This window comes from Drosophila erecta, unplaced genomic scaffold, assembly GCF_003286155.1.
Source record: "Drosophila erecta strain 14021-0224.00,06,07 unplaced genomic scaffold, DereRS2 tig00000021-arrow-pilon, whole genome shotgun sequence".
Taxonomy (NCBI): Eukaryota; Metazoa; Arthropoda; class Insecta; order Diptera; family Drosophilidae; genus Drosophila; species Drosophila erecta.
In genome coordinates, this window is record NW_020825198.1 from 19,717,722 (window position 1) to 19,731,837 (window position 14,116).

Below are 14,116 nucleotides of genomic sequence, written 5' to 3' on the forward strand. Positions count from 1 at the left end.
TTAAAGCATGAGATTAACTACTAAGAATACGATGCTTTTCCTGATTATATGCTTCGCTCAACACACAAACATAAATACATATGAAGATTAAACATTAAATTGTTCTTAAATGCAACACATAAACAACCTAACTAAAGCTGATAAGAGTCGGCACGTCATAAGTCGGGTATGCAGTAGAACTCGGCACGTCATCAAAGAATTGTTATACAAGACCAGAGCTGTGAAAACAGTGACTCTGGATTTGTGTCGAATCCCACTCCCCTGCTCCTCCACGTTTGCACAACAGGTAGATCCAGAAAATGAAAATAACATAGTGCAGCAGGTAGCATAATTTCTATGTAAACAAAGATGACTCATACCCACCGGGGAAAAGAGGAGGACGGATCTCTTTGGAGACCATGTTAGTGGGTGGGGTCATCCTTACATAGTGGAAAAAACTTGTTATTCATTGACCATTTAAATGTTTACCTATAAAATGGGGTTATAGTTATCATAGCATTTAATATTCACAATTGGGAAACCCTTATTCTAAATATGAAATAATATTTAAATATGAAAGACTAAATACTAACAATAATTGGGATTCAGATTATATAAACAGATAATCAGTTTGCTGGTGTGACTATCAACTATTGGTTACCTTTTAATAGTTTTTGTCGCGGTGTATCTTCCCAATCACACATTCCGCTTTTCCCTTCTAAGAGTTAGTCCCCATTCTCTTGTTTGTTCTGACCAATAAATTGTTATGCTGCCTGCGTGCTGCTCAGGCGTTTTCTTTTGGTCCATTGCGCATGAGTCATAGGTTTTCAGGTATTTGAGGGACACAGAGGGACAGTGTCCGGGGTCCAGTTCCATGTCCAGGGTGCAGGTTCCCTTCCCGTCAATCAGTGCCACATGAGATGGGGTCCCAACACAATAATTGCCTTTAACGAGTCCAAGTTAAGGGTGGTTGAGGATCATTGAGATAAGGATCTTGTGGGTATTGTTGTTCTCACCCTAATAGTGTATCTGTGGAAGATTGGAATGATATTTCTTCCTTTTGTGCTTCAAAATTATGGATTGTTCTGTTTTTTATTCCCTTTAAAAAAAATTTTTTTTTTAATTTCCTAGAAAATCTAGAGTCCCATGATTCCCTTGCAATACGGTACACTTGATTTAAAGTTAAGCTACTGCCATCATGAAATACCTTTTTAATATTAATGTATTCTTTAATATTCTCATCACAAATACGTAATATACTTAAATAGTTAATATACGCCGTTATGGATCTGGAAATTAAGTGAAGAACTTATAACGACGAGTTTCTTGAAATGAAACATGTAAGATTTTATTACTTCCATTCGCAGGCGAGCATTTAAATAATATTTCACACAGGTCTTGTGGTTTGTTTATTGCCAAACTTAAATACATGTCTTAGAAGCTATTCTTACAAATGTGATCTTGCACAGAAGCCAGATCTCTAATCGGCTTATATCGGATTCAGCAAAATCTATTTCTTAACATCTTGTATAAACTAAGTTGTAAATGCTTAATTCAATAATTAAATGTAATTATATTAGCAGACAGAAAATGCTACGTGCTGTTAATTAGAGTTGCCTTATCAGTGCTGTCAAAAATACCGGAGCGAGTGCTGTTCAAAAAATGTTTCTTGGCACATTTGGTTTTGATTTAATTGTTAAAAAGCTAAATGATTATTAAGTACGAATCGGTTGTTTAGAAACTGCCACCATAGGATAAGAAAACTATACCGAAAAGACTCTGTATTCCAGATGCGCCATGCAAATGATTGTAATTAAGACCATTTCATTCATTGTCAGTTATGCGATAGCGAATGTTGTCAAAGATCAAGGCAATGCGATATACGAAATGCCAGAAAGGATGAGGTTCACAATGAGTTGCGGTGAGCGGATGGAGAAATCTCCAAGTGGGATCATTATGAGGTATAATTTTAAAACTGCTGTTGATATTACCAGGAGGGGTTTTCGAAGTCGGGAGTCGGGTTCAGTAGAGCTTTAGGTATATCGTAGATATTAGGGAAGCAACGAATACGCATTTCGCTGTTAGAAGTAATGGCGGAGTACATATCGAAAACGAATCTATAAATAGTAGTCACAAAATTGAGATTAATAAATCGGGTGTCCATCGCAGCACATAGTATATATAGGTCCTAATCTGACTAACAATTTTCCTTTAAATACTTTATTTAAAGCAACTTAGAGTATACAAAATATCAATATATTCAACTGTCACAGAACGGTTTTTTGTTTAACGCACTTAAGGCGACTTAATAATTAATACTGGTTCTGATTCCCCTGACCACAGTGCGCCTCAAAAAGACGTTGAATTAATTTAAACCTCAAAACATTTGTGTGTTGAAACATAGATACTGTGTGAAATAAGTTAAAAGGCTTTAAACGCTTCCAATTTGAGAAACGCACTGAATATCAATTGTGTGAGTGGGAATCTCCTCAGAATTGACCTCCCAGGAATCCCACCCATGTCAAGTTAATCTCAATTCACAAATATTGTCTTTTTCACACTACTCTTCCTTGGTGGAGGTTGCATTTACTTTTGCTTGCTTGCAAATGAGACCTTAGGGAGGATTATTTTTCTGGATTCTTGTAGAACTCTTGATTATGTAATAAATATGTACAGGGGAATTCTGCGAAATTCTATTCGGAGGTGTTACAGAGATTTTTTAGAGCATTACAGGCCACACAAATGGATTCAAACAATGCTACTGCTGTCCTATTCATTTCATACTAAGAATATCATTCTTTTGCTTATATTGGGTTACATTTTTTGAGGAAAGTTGAGTATCATGTTAAATAGATTATTTATATTTCTGCTGTAACGTCTATGTTTCAATATTTGATTTTGTTTTAAGGAATATGTTTCTTTACCCTGTAGACATTCATTTCTATTTCTTTTTCTGTTTGACGCCCAACGCTCTGAGCCTATGGTTATATATGTTAGTTGATATATTCTCAGGTACGCGCTGCATTTCTCTAGTTAACATTCCCCTTTCCGTAAATTGAAATCTGCTTAAAGGAACATTGATCTTTTCTTTAGATGTATCGGTTAGGCGAGCAACAAAATAAGCTTTTTGCTAAGTAGGTAATTTCTAAAATCTCTGGGGATTATCGCTGGACTGCGGCTGCTCGCCCGCCTCCAGCTGCTCCTGTTCCCGCAGCTCTTGCTCCTGATCCTGGTCGTTGTCCTCCTCATCGCTGGAGTCAACATAGTTGCGCATGGCTAGCGCCTGAAAGTCGTTCAAGGCCTGCTCGAAGAGATCGATGGTGTGCTGGTTGTGGGCAATCACCTGTTGGGTGTTCCTCAGGTCACGCGTGATCAGATCCTGCATGGAACTTGAGGCAGGTGAGGAGGCAGGCGAGCGCCCTGCATCGTTTGAATTTGTGGAGTTGGATTGCTCACCGCTGCTGCTGAGATCGTCGTTGAGATTGCTAGCTGTCAGTCCCCGAGTGAGTTCATCTGCATGAGCCAGCGTGGAGCCGATTATGTCGCTTGCAATCCTAATGGCAGCATCTGTGGCTGCTATGGTGGATATGAAACTGGAGGCAGCTGCCGCCACAGTGGTTGGATCTGCTGTGTTGGTTGGTCTGCTGAAGATAGTATCGCTGGTCACCTGGTTGCCTTCGATCCGCAGACCGGCCACCCCTTTTTTGGGTATAGTGGCTAGGTCTCGCTTAACCCTTCGGCAGCGAGTGGGTTCATTCTGCCGCTGCTGGACAAGCTGCTCCAAGTCCACAATGTAGACGTAGCCGGCCACCAAAATTGTACAGGATTTTTCGCCCTTCTTAAAGGCATCTTCGATGTCCTGACTAGTGCGGTCATCGTACTGCCACCAACCTAAAGTTACACAGTTTGACGAGAAAGAAAAATTCGGAATGGAATTGGTCCAATTCTTTTCGATGATTTGGCCATTTATCACAGTTTGATTTTATGGAAATGGATGTGCGGAATGAGTAAGGAGTTAGGTGTTGTAATTAATTATTAAAGCGTTGTTGTATTTTTAGTTATTGCTCAGTCCAGCCACTCCTTTCTTTCCGCCAGGAACGTCATCCGAGCTCTTGCAGCGCATGATATTGCGACGCTTTTCTGGAGCCGATCGGAGGTACTGTATCTTCTGCAAAAAGTCGATGATGTACATTCGCCCGCAGATCAGAATGTGCAGCCTGCCTGGATGAGGCCTAATAACGTTCTGATCCTCGGAGTCTGAGCTCAGGTAATCCTCGCGGGATGGGCTTGGAGAGTCCCGATCCTCGTTATCGGGTGAGATTAGAGCGCCCTGATCAAATGGACGATTATTGGACGGATATACAACCTCTGCATTGCTATTGAAGAAAATTACATTTTCTTCGCTCACATAATAGTAATTGACAGGGGTTAGATGGTCCCGATCGAATATTGCCGCAATAGTAGGGTTCTGTGCCTTGTATATCTGATAGCTTGCATAGGCGATCTCGATGTCTCCGTTGGTCCGAGAATCGTAGGCCCACCAGCCCCCTAGATGTGTTAAGTGCGTGGAGGATTTGGGGTTTATGGGAAATGAGGGATGGCCGACACCAGAAGCTTAATTATACTTACCATTCCTTCCCTCGTAATACCACTGGAAGCCATCCTCGGTCGCGCGAGTGGTGCAGATGTCCTCAATGCCATTCACCAGCTGGGGATGATCCAGGAACTCTGCTGGAATTTCGCGGCGGCACATAGCACAGCGGCGGTTCTTATAAGCAACGCCCTGGAAAGCGTAAATTAAAAAAATAAATAAAACAAGATAAAATGCTAGAGTCGAGTTCCCCGACTATCAGATACCCGTTACTCAGCTAGTGGAAAAGCAAACGAGAAATTTCAGCATTTTCTGGAATATCGGTAAACCAAAGTTTTACCAAAGTAAAGCAAAGTTTTTTGCAAATTTACAAGATATATAAAAAAGTAAACAAAAAAAGTGTGGGCGAGACTTTTTTTGGGTTTGTAAGCGTAGGAGTGGGTGTGGCATTTGGAAACGAACGTGCGCTGCGTCTATGTCTCTGGAAGCTGCATGCTTAATCTCAACATTCTAGCTTTTGAAGTTCCTGAGAACGAGGCGTTCATACGGACATGGCCAGTTCGACTTGGCTATTGAACCTAATCAAGACGAGTAACGGGTATAATTAAAAAAATGCAGAAAGGTATTTTATCATAGAAAAATAATAAACATTAATTTTTTTGATTCATTAGCGCAAAAGTACGAAAATGGGAGCAACCTAAGGCCTTTAAGTCATGTTTAGTACATTCGAATAAAAAAATGTGGTCTTTCAACTAAAAAATAAATAAATAAAAAAATAATCTGCAGGAAGCTTAAACTTTTTTTAAGGAAGTTAGGTTCGCCTCTGAACTAACACTTTCTCACGCCCAAACAAGTTTCTGAACAGGAAAATGCACTCGAGTGCTAATTGGAGTAGCAGTCTTAGGCTGAAACTGGTTGAAGTTGGCAGGAGACGGAGACCAATTGACAAGTCGCCGGCCGGAAGCCAATCTAATGACATAATTTCTGGTATGCCGTCTTCGGTTGGCATGCTAATTAATCAGTGAAACCAGCTGTCGCCCCAAAGGGTTAAGAACAGCCTTGAACTTGACTACGTGCTGTGGGTGCTTTTGCTGGTCAGAAATAATATTCAAAAATCGGGTTTGAATGTGAATTGAATTCCTAAGTGACCGGGAAAGGCTTCCGCCTTGGGCTTACTAAGCTACATACCTTCACGCACAAGAAGCAGAAGATGTGTCCACAGGGGAGACGAGCTGGGTGGATGCATGTTTGCAGACAGATGGGACACTCCAGGGCAGCTGCCGCTGTAGAAGGGGAATCTTCGCCAGAAACTGCTGCCGCTAAAAATGAAGGCAATAAGTTAAATGAAATCTAATACATATGAATACCAAAATTAATAATAACCTTATAATATTACAATAGTATTTCTCTTGTGCTCGAGACAGTTCGTTTCGCCTTTTTTGATTTTTCAATTTATACTCAAGGGCAGATTGGGATAAAGGTAGTCCATTTTATAATATTACAGAACAATAATCCTAATCAATACAATTAAAATGCCCATAAATATTTGTTCGGCGATCACAGGGCTGTTCAGCTTAAAATTAATAAAATTTTAAGTATCCCTTCGCGGTTTTATGAATTCTATTGCGTTAGGTTGACATAATCACAATTGCATCTAGAATGGCTTTGAAATGGTTTTAGGAAGTCCTTCAAAATGATATTCCATACACATGTATATGTACTTATGCTCGTATAGTGCATGTATATTAAATACAAGGTGGTGGAAGGCCACTTTGCTTACCTGCATCCACGTTGGTGGCTATCGCTGCTTCCTCGGGCGTAGAAGCAGGTGAATCGGGGTCCGAAGCCGCAGCAGCAGCAGCAGCTCCAGATGCGGATCCAGCCGCCGGATCCTCGGCACTTCCGTTTCCGGGGTGGGCTGCAGCCGCCGCTGCCGCCGCCGCCGCAGCAGCGGAAGTGGAGGGCGACAGGCAGAGATCGATGACTGGGGCGGTGGGACGCAGAACTGCGACGAATTGCACATCCGTGTCCTCGTCGTCGTCGTCCAGCGTAATCACGTCGCTTGTGTTGCTGGAGGCTGCGCTCTGCTCCGTGGAGCGTTGTTGCGACATGGTAGGACTGGGTCGATCTCGTCAGCAGCGGGGAAAGCGAGCTGTTGACGTCGACGTGCTGCTTTAAAATTTTCGCAAACAAAATATGAAACAAAAAATTGTTGCTGCTTAAGTATGACCAGCTGAGGTTGGCTTTGAAATACTGTCGTCAGCACAAATACTAAATTCGGGTTGGTGTGACCGTTGATTGAGTTGTCAGTGTTGTTAAGTGCTAAATTGGCGCCAAGGAATCTATTTAAATATGATTTGATAAACATGTATAAGATTCAATGTTCATTGAGTTCTTCTAGTATTTAAAATAAAAGTTAACAATTATTTAAAAGGAACTTGATATGGAAATAAACTTTCTAGCTTGAAGCTTATTTAAGATAAAATTAAGATAATTTTTGATCTAAGACTATTTTTACTATTAAAAAAATAGTCAAATTATTCAATAAATCATATTTCATAAAGTATGTGCACATTCTAAAGAGATATCGTAATTATTTCTAAAGCATTTGCCACCGCTTTCACTACCTGCAGCCGCCACATTAATAATGCTTTATTAAATTCACAAAAACCAATTAAAATTATGCGCTTCATTACACGCAACACCTCTTGCAGCGAACTGCCATAATATTTATAGCCCACCTCCATCGAGAATTTAACTTCATAAAAATTGACAGGCCTTCGGCCAGCGTTTTTGACCAGCGAAGGCATCACGCGCTTTTTAATATGCAGCCGGCATGCGACAGCCCAAAAAAGTGACACAACAACAGCCAGTTGCAGTTGTCCTGGACAGGACCTTCGCACTCATTACATAAAAATCAATTTTTGGTTTATTTTTGCACTCGCCGCCCCCTGCAATTGCATGTCATTTTTTGCCAATTACACCCACACCCTCACACTCGCGGCCAATTGCCTAATTGCGCGACGGCCAAACGCGTTGAAGTCAACTGGCGACGAGTTTTGTAAATTACTCTCGTTCTGCCACGATCCTGCGACTCTGCCACTCTGCAACTGCGAATGTGATGTCCTGCCGGGCTGTTTAATGCACGTGTCCCTTCGGGCGTTTTAAAAATGTGTTGCCCGTCCTGGGATGCCACTCATTCGACGTGATTTGCCTTGGGGAATGTGTATTTTCAGAAAGCCAACAAAAAATAAGAACAACAACGACAGACCCTAGTATCTAGAATTTAGACCATAAGTTTACCTGGGCATCCGATTTCAAGGCATAAACTCATGTAAATCGCACACTATTTAACCCATATTCGTTTATTATTTATTAGTTGTTAGTTTCTACCATTCTTTGTTTTTTATTCTACCCATTACTAGCACTTTTTCATGCTAGATTGCTTGATTTGCGGCAGTAGGTAAATATATCTATATATTTATTTCAATTATATTTGCGAGCAGCACTCCAACTCCAATCCAGCATACCCGTCACCATTCGAAAGGCACACTAACTACTTAATATGCACGGCGAGTCCTTGAACTCCCGACACTCAACCCTTTATCCTGTGTGCTCGTTTCGGCACTTGGTTTTTTGGCATAATTGTTCTATGCTCTGCACAATTGAATTTTATTTGCCAGCAAACGATCGAGAAACAGCAGAAATTTAAATTATGATTGCCGCCTCATTGTTTCATGGCCCTGCGGTCACTAAGCGAAAACCATAAAAGTAACCCGCAGAAGTGAAGGAGAAGAAACCTCAAATCTTAAGGCAATTATCAGGCCGGCGAAGAACAACCGTTTACAACGGTGGACGCCTCAAGATTATTAACACAAAAGAGGGTCGTCATAAGCATAAAAATATTGCCCTCCCCACGCCAGATTTCGTCACCCTGGTTTTTACCATAAAAAAGGGAGAATAGAAGGAAATTTCCTGGCTGCCGCTTGGCGCACCCTCATTTTGTAATAAGCTACTTTTGCATCTGGCCTATTGCTCTTTATTTTATCATTTGCTGGCTTGTTCTGCTCTCCCTTAACCATTTTATTATAGCTATTTTTTGGGTCCTAATCCCCTTAATAAACGAAAATTGTCTGATGACACATGTGAATTGGGCTTGCAGGCAGTGCAGCCTAAGCTCTAATAAATTTACGATCGAAATTTCGCACGAGTTTCCTATTAAAATGCTGATTTTTGCGGCAAGTATTGGCGCAATCAAGAGCCTTAAGGTTAATGGATTAAGCGAATCAGTGGATAGCTCTGTGCTACATATAGGAATTGCAAAATTATATAATTATGCTACAGCATAAATACATGAATGACCCACCTAAAATGCATATTTTTTATTATTTTTATTATTTTCATTATTTTATTGTTGTGGTAAAAGCTAAGTTGGTCCTTTAATAATGTTAGGAACTTTACTTTTAATGGCAGAGAATGAAAGTTAGTTAAGTTATCAAGTAAACCTTTTAATTTCTACTATAAAAACAATGCATTGGTTTAATTTTTTTAAGCAATTTTAAGGTTTTTAATTAGGGAAGGAGTCTTCCAGCAGAGTGTGTAAATATGTCAATACCTATAAGTGAACTACTTTCCAAGCTCGCCTTCCCTGCAGCACAGAATCCCACTCCTTTCACGTCGACCGCCAGTTGACTGCTGGTTTTTAATTAAAATATAAAAACGAGGGGAACGTGCCGCGGTCGTTAGGCAATAAACTTGGACACCGCGCATCCTGGCAAGGACAATTACCAGGCGGAAAATGTCGCAACATTTTCGCTCCTTATCGCGGCCCTTCGGTACTTTAGGCCAAGGAATTCCGAGCCGCGGCATAAAGGAAAGCGAATTAACGACATTGTAATGCTTATCTGAAAGGAGAAAAGGTCCTTTTGCGGAGTGCACAGGCACATCCTTTCGCCCCTCCCACCCGCGGCAACATATTTTTTTGGAGTCCTAGGTAGAGTTCCCAAAAAATGGAGGGAAAATCTTGATTTTTAATTTTAACGCTTTATTTAATTATGTGCAGACGAAACAACTTGAAGCTTGCTAATAAAATGCTTAAGAAGTGTCCTTTCTGCTTTCCCTCATCTCGTCTGGCAATAAAACCCACAAAAAATGGGCTAAAAATGGATTTTTCCAGCTACTTTTACTCTCTTTTTTTTTTTAATAAAGACATCAACAGATGGGCGGCGATAAAAAGGCAAAGATTATGGGACAGACTACAAAGAAGAAGATCAGGGAAGGTCCAAGTGTCCTGTGTCCTGCGTCCTGTGTCGTGTGGCTTTTGACACCCCAAAAAAGCAGAGGCAAAAACAGGCAACAGTTTCACAGTTTTTTCGGCCATTCAGATTCTATTCAGATTCGAAGCTGGCTTGGACAAAAGGCCAGACGCAGGAGATTTAGTTTTAAGCGTTCACACTTGACCCAAGGATAAAAGGTCCTGCTGTGAAAGTTGCGTACTTTTTATGGCTTTAAAGATAAGCGTTTACTTCTTATTCGATTCTGTTGGCGCGCAAACTTTTAATTAGCTGGAAAAAGTCCTGCTTCCTCCCATTTTCACACTGAGTGCTTTTCAATTGCCGCCGAACAAATTGGACACCAGAAATACCCAATAAACATCAAATACAAATCAATTGCCCGAGGGGATGTTTAGCCTACTTACGGGCATCATTTGAATTGTCACCTGTTGTTCCGCGCGCTCGTTTAAATCTTTAAAATCAATATGCCCAGCATAAACAGCCAAGCCAAACAGATGGAGCTGCTGGGTAAACAAGGGGAGTCCTGGCGCAGAGCAGGGCGAGTGGAGGTGGCAGCATCCTTGAAAGGTGTTGACTCCTGGAAGTCTGCAGGAGACGCCTTTGGGCGACAGACAGACGGGCAAATTGAAATGGTTTAGATTACATTTGACTTTTATAAGCGGATTTGCGCGTGTCACAGTTGCCGCCGATGTGGCGGTTGGAGGGGCAAGCGGGTTCTAGCTTTATAAGGAATGTTTCCCCCAAAAGATGCAGCCTCTTCATAGGAATACAAGCAGCATAAGCCCATATCTGGGCATTCTATGTAAAAAGTTGCAAAGCATTTAATGGAGAACGTTCAGCTATGGCACTCGATTGCCAAAATATTGCTTTTCTTACTGGTATAAAAATATTAAAGGTGTATTTTATTTCAGACTTCCACAAAACTTAATGTACATTCTGTTAACGCTATATTCTGTTCGCTATATACTCGTATGAGCTGTGGTCAAGAACCCCAAAGTCTACATGGACAGAATGGTCTTCCTGATAATGTCGATGCTCTCGCGCATTTGAGTCTCATTGATGATCAGCGGAGGAGCGAATCGAATGATGTCGCCATGGGTGGGCTTGGCCAGGAGTCCATTCTGCTTCAGCTTCAGGCACACCTCCCAGGCATCGAACTCTGTAAAAGTACGTGGATTACATGGGGATTACATGGGGATTACTCGTGCACAAGTAATGGAACCTACTCTGGTTGATAACGATGGCGTTGAGCAGACCCTTGCCGCGCACCACCGAAACCACATCCTGGGGCAGCGTGGACAACTCGCCGCGCAGGAGCTCGCCCATTTTGAAGGCGTTCTCCGCCAGCTTCTCCTCCTGCAGAACCTCCAAGGCGGCCATGGCCACTCGGCAGCCCAGGGGGTTTCCTCCGTAGGTGGATCCGTGCTCACCCGGCTTGATGCACAGCATCACCTGGTCGTTGCAGAGAACCGCCGACACTGGATACATTCCGCCGGACAGGGCTTTACCCAGGATCAGAATGTCGGGCTGAACCTGCTCGTAGTTCACGGCCAGCAGCTTTCCAGTTCTGGCCAGTCCTGTCTGCACTTCATCGGCAATCCAGAGGACATTGTACTTGGAGCACAGCTCGCGCACTTTCTTCAGATAGCCATCACTGGGCACCACCACGCCAGCCTCTCCCTGAATGGGCTCCACCATGAAGGCGCACACATTGGGATCCTTGAGCGACTCCTCGAGAGCTGACACATTGTCGTACTCAATCAGCTCGAATCCGGGCATGAAGGGTCCGAATCCCTCGAAGCTGCTGGGATCGCTGGAGGCGGACACCGCCGACAGGGTGCGGCCCCAGAAGTTGTTGCGCGCGAAGATGATCTTGGCCTGGTTGGCCGGTATCTTCTTCTCCAGGTAGCCCCACTTGCGGGCCAACTTACAGGCGGTTTCTCCGCCCTCGACGCCCGTGTTCATGGGCAGCACTTTGTCGAAGCCAAAGAGCTTGGTCACGTACTCCTCGTACTCCCCAAGGACGTCCGAGTAGAATGCCCTGCGCACAGGAAAACGAAAAAGGATATTCAAAAAATAATAATTAATTGAATAATTACTAATCTTCACATTGAGTTTCAAATTTCAAGCAAACATTTCAAAAAATCATAATTAATTAAATAATTACTATCCTTCACATTGAGTTTGAAATTTCAAGCAATAAAGTAGATTCCCATACTCATTTAATAGTAATTGTGTTAGGAAATCAAGTGCAGCTTGGACTAATATAAAATATATGTAACTTGTTATAAAATCCTTAAATTAAATATAATTGTTGAATCCTATTTCCATATTTGTATTTTAATCGAAATCAGTGTGTGTATATATAGGAAACATATCTTATTGATTTTGAACTAGTTAGCTGTTTTGATGCTTTATTACTTTCTATTTCGTTTATAAGGCGTATCATTTCACTCTAGATAAATTGCCTGACTTTTGTTCAGGCTACAAAATATGTCATTCAATGTAGGCCAATAACCATCTCATCCAAAAATAAACCGCTAATACTTTTCCACTCCCTATTTGCTTATCATTGCCCACCGAGCTCCAAATTTAGAAATCGCAACAAACAATAACAAGTCATCGATCCCCGATTAGTTATCAGCGAACCTCTTTGACTTTATAGCCCCACTCAACCTGACAATCTGGCCCTGGCAACCCAAAAGAAACCAAATAAAACCGGCATCAGGATTAAAGCCTCAAGTACACTACAATAATTAAATGAATTTCCTCTGACAAATGTAGAATCACACAGACCAGCGAGTGTTTACGAGTGCATATGTGTCTACTAGCTGCTGATAAGATTGCAGGCACTTCATGGGGGGTTATCACAGTCAGAAATGTATATATGGCAAAAACATAAACAAATGCTGCGTGTTTCCAATTGTAAGCTTTCAAATGGTCTAGAAAAACCTTAATACATCGCATGACAACTTGCAAATAAGCAGTTGCTTTCGAAATGTACTTTAACAATCCGGAAACCGTATTTATAGCCTCTGTAATCTTGTCCAGACGTATTAAAATAACATCGGCGACAGTCGCTTCCCTATCTGCAAGTTTTATTAGCATTCTGCCGAAAAGTTATTAAATAATTGACAAAATTGAGTTTATGTTCAGTTGGAAACAGAAGGAAGACACAATTTATTAGCATTTTTAACGAATTCTACACAAATCCAGTGATCCCTCCAAATCACTTTTAGATTTTTAAAATATAAAAGAAAAGCGGCACATCATTAGATTCAGCTAACTTCTAATTAAATTGCGCATACGCCTGGTGGGACATCATTAATTTAGACGCACAATATGTACATTAGGTACCACCAAATGTGTGGAACAAGGTCCACCCTAAATGCACATATACAAGCACTACTGATAAAGCACGGACACGATAATTTTGCAGGGGGCACGTCTTTGTTCTCCGATTGTATTCACATCTAACTGCCCGTCCACTTACCGCGAGGTCAAGGCCAACTTGGAGGCCTGTTCGGTGAGGGCGCCGACGATCTTGGGATGGCAGTGGCCCTGGTTGACCGCCGAGTAGGCACTCAGGTAGTCGAAGTAGCGCTTGCCCTCCACGTCCCAGACGAAGACGCCCTCGCCCTTGGTCAGGGCCACCGGCAGGGGGTGGTAGTTGTGGGCGCCGTACTTGTTCTCCCTAGCGTAAACGGCTTCGGATCGGGATCCGGGGGCGGTGGTCTCCTGGGCAGCTGTCTTCTGGGCCAAAAAGCTCATGCGGGTGGCGATCCCCCGCGCGGATAGCTTGGAGAACATTGTGGCGATGGTTTCTCGGATCGATGGGGCACTTGTGTGGCACTGGTACTCGCGGATCGCCGCTGATGCTAACTGAAAGTCCGCTGCTCGAGGGCGGGTGCTTTTTATAGCCGCAGAGAACTGTGGAGAACCCCATGGAAGCTTGCTTCTCTCTGCAGCAATGTGGTGTATAGGGTATACGCTCTGACATCACTCCTGCCCTATCTTATTACACCGCAGGTACACACAGTTCATACGTCTCGGATGCACTTGTACACCTTTTTGCACCTGATACCTGATGAACACGAGCTATGGTCTCTCTTCATATTTATGCTTCTGTTGGCAAATTGTAATCAGATTAAAAATTTCCACTGCCCAATTGATAGAGCTTAAAGCTTTATCAGTCCCATCATTATAATTGGATTCAATGAGGAAAGTGGTGCTCCCAAACATTTTATGCTGA

At 42.2% G+C, this 14,116-nt stretch overlaps 2 protein-coding genes across 6 annotated transcripts; both read right to left on the reverse strand.

Moving 5' to 3' along the window:
* Positions 1–631: 631 nt before the first annotated feature.
* LOC6545526 (E3 ubiquitin-protein ligase rnf146) lies at positions 632–6,854 on the reverse strand. 5 transcript variants are annotated; one of them, XM_026977376.1, is made up of 5 exons: positions 6,351–6,854; positions 5,759–5,889; positions 4,609–4,762; positions 3,436–3,870; positions 632–923 (listed from the first exon to the last, which is right to left on the reverse strand). In XM_026977376.1, exons 1-5 carry the CDS (start codon positions 6,679–6,681, stop codon positions 676–678), a joined length of 1,299 nt encoding a protein of 432 aa, XP_026833177.1. In that variant the 5' UTR covers positions 6,682–6,854; the 3' UTR covers positions 632–675. The 5 variants fall into 5 exon arrangements, with proteins under 5 accessions (XP_026833177.1, XP_001973368.1, XP_015012977.1 ...); XM_001973332.3 differs by lacking the exon at positions 632–923 and adding an exon at positions 1,360–2,096 and having other exon boundaries at positions 6,351–6,852; XM_026977377.1 differs by lacking the exons at positions 632–923; positions 3,436–3,870 and adding exons at positions 3,913–4,309; positions 4,388–4,527 and having other exon boundaries at positions 6,351–6,853.
* A 3,891-nt stretch (positions 6,855–10,745) lies between these two features.
* Positions 10,746–13,792, reverse strand: LOC6545527 (ornithine aminotransferase, mitochondrial). The gene is made up of 3 exons (XM_026976863.1): positions 13,358–13,792; positions 11,091–11,905; positions 10,746–11,023 (listed from the first exon to the last, which is right to left on the reverse strand). The coding sequence occupies exons 1-3, from the start codon at positions 13,672–13,674 to the stop codon at positions 10,863–10,865; spliced, it is 1,293 nt and encodes a 430-aa protein (XP_026832664.1). The 5' UTR covers positions 13,675–13,792; the 3' UTR covers positions 10,746–10,862.
* Positions 13,793–14,116: the final 324 nt, after the last annotated feature.

Excerpts from the sequence above, each read along its gene's own strand:
- LOC6545526 (XM_015157491.2), bottom strand. The coding sequence starts at position 6,681 with ATGTCGCAACAACGCTCCACGGAGCAGAGCGCAGCCTCCAGCAACACA. Across the intron at positions 5,890-6,350 it reads AGCCACCAACGTGGATGCAG|CGGCAGCAGTTTCTGGCGAA; the intron begins GTAAGCAAAGTG and ends CTTCATTTTTAG. Across the intron at positions 3,871-4,608 it reads GTATTACGAGGGAAGGAATG|GTTGGTGGCAGTACGATGAC; the intron begins GTAAGTATAATT and ends GTGTAACTTTAG.
- LOC6545527 (XM_026976863.1), bottom strand. The coding sequence starts at position 13,674 with ATGTTCTCCAAGCTATCCGCGCGGGGGATCGCCACCCGCATGAGCTTT. Across the intron at positions 11,906-13,357 it reads AAGTTGGCCTTGACCTCGCG|GGCATTCTACTCGGACGTCC; the intron begins GTAAGTGGACGG and ends TCCTGTGCGCAG. Across the intron at positions 11,024-11,090 it reads CGCCATCGTTATCAACCAGA|AGTTCGATGCCTGGGAGGTG; the intron begins GTAGGTTCCATT and ends GTACTTTTACAG.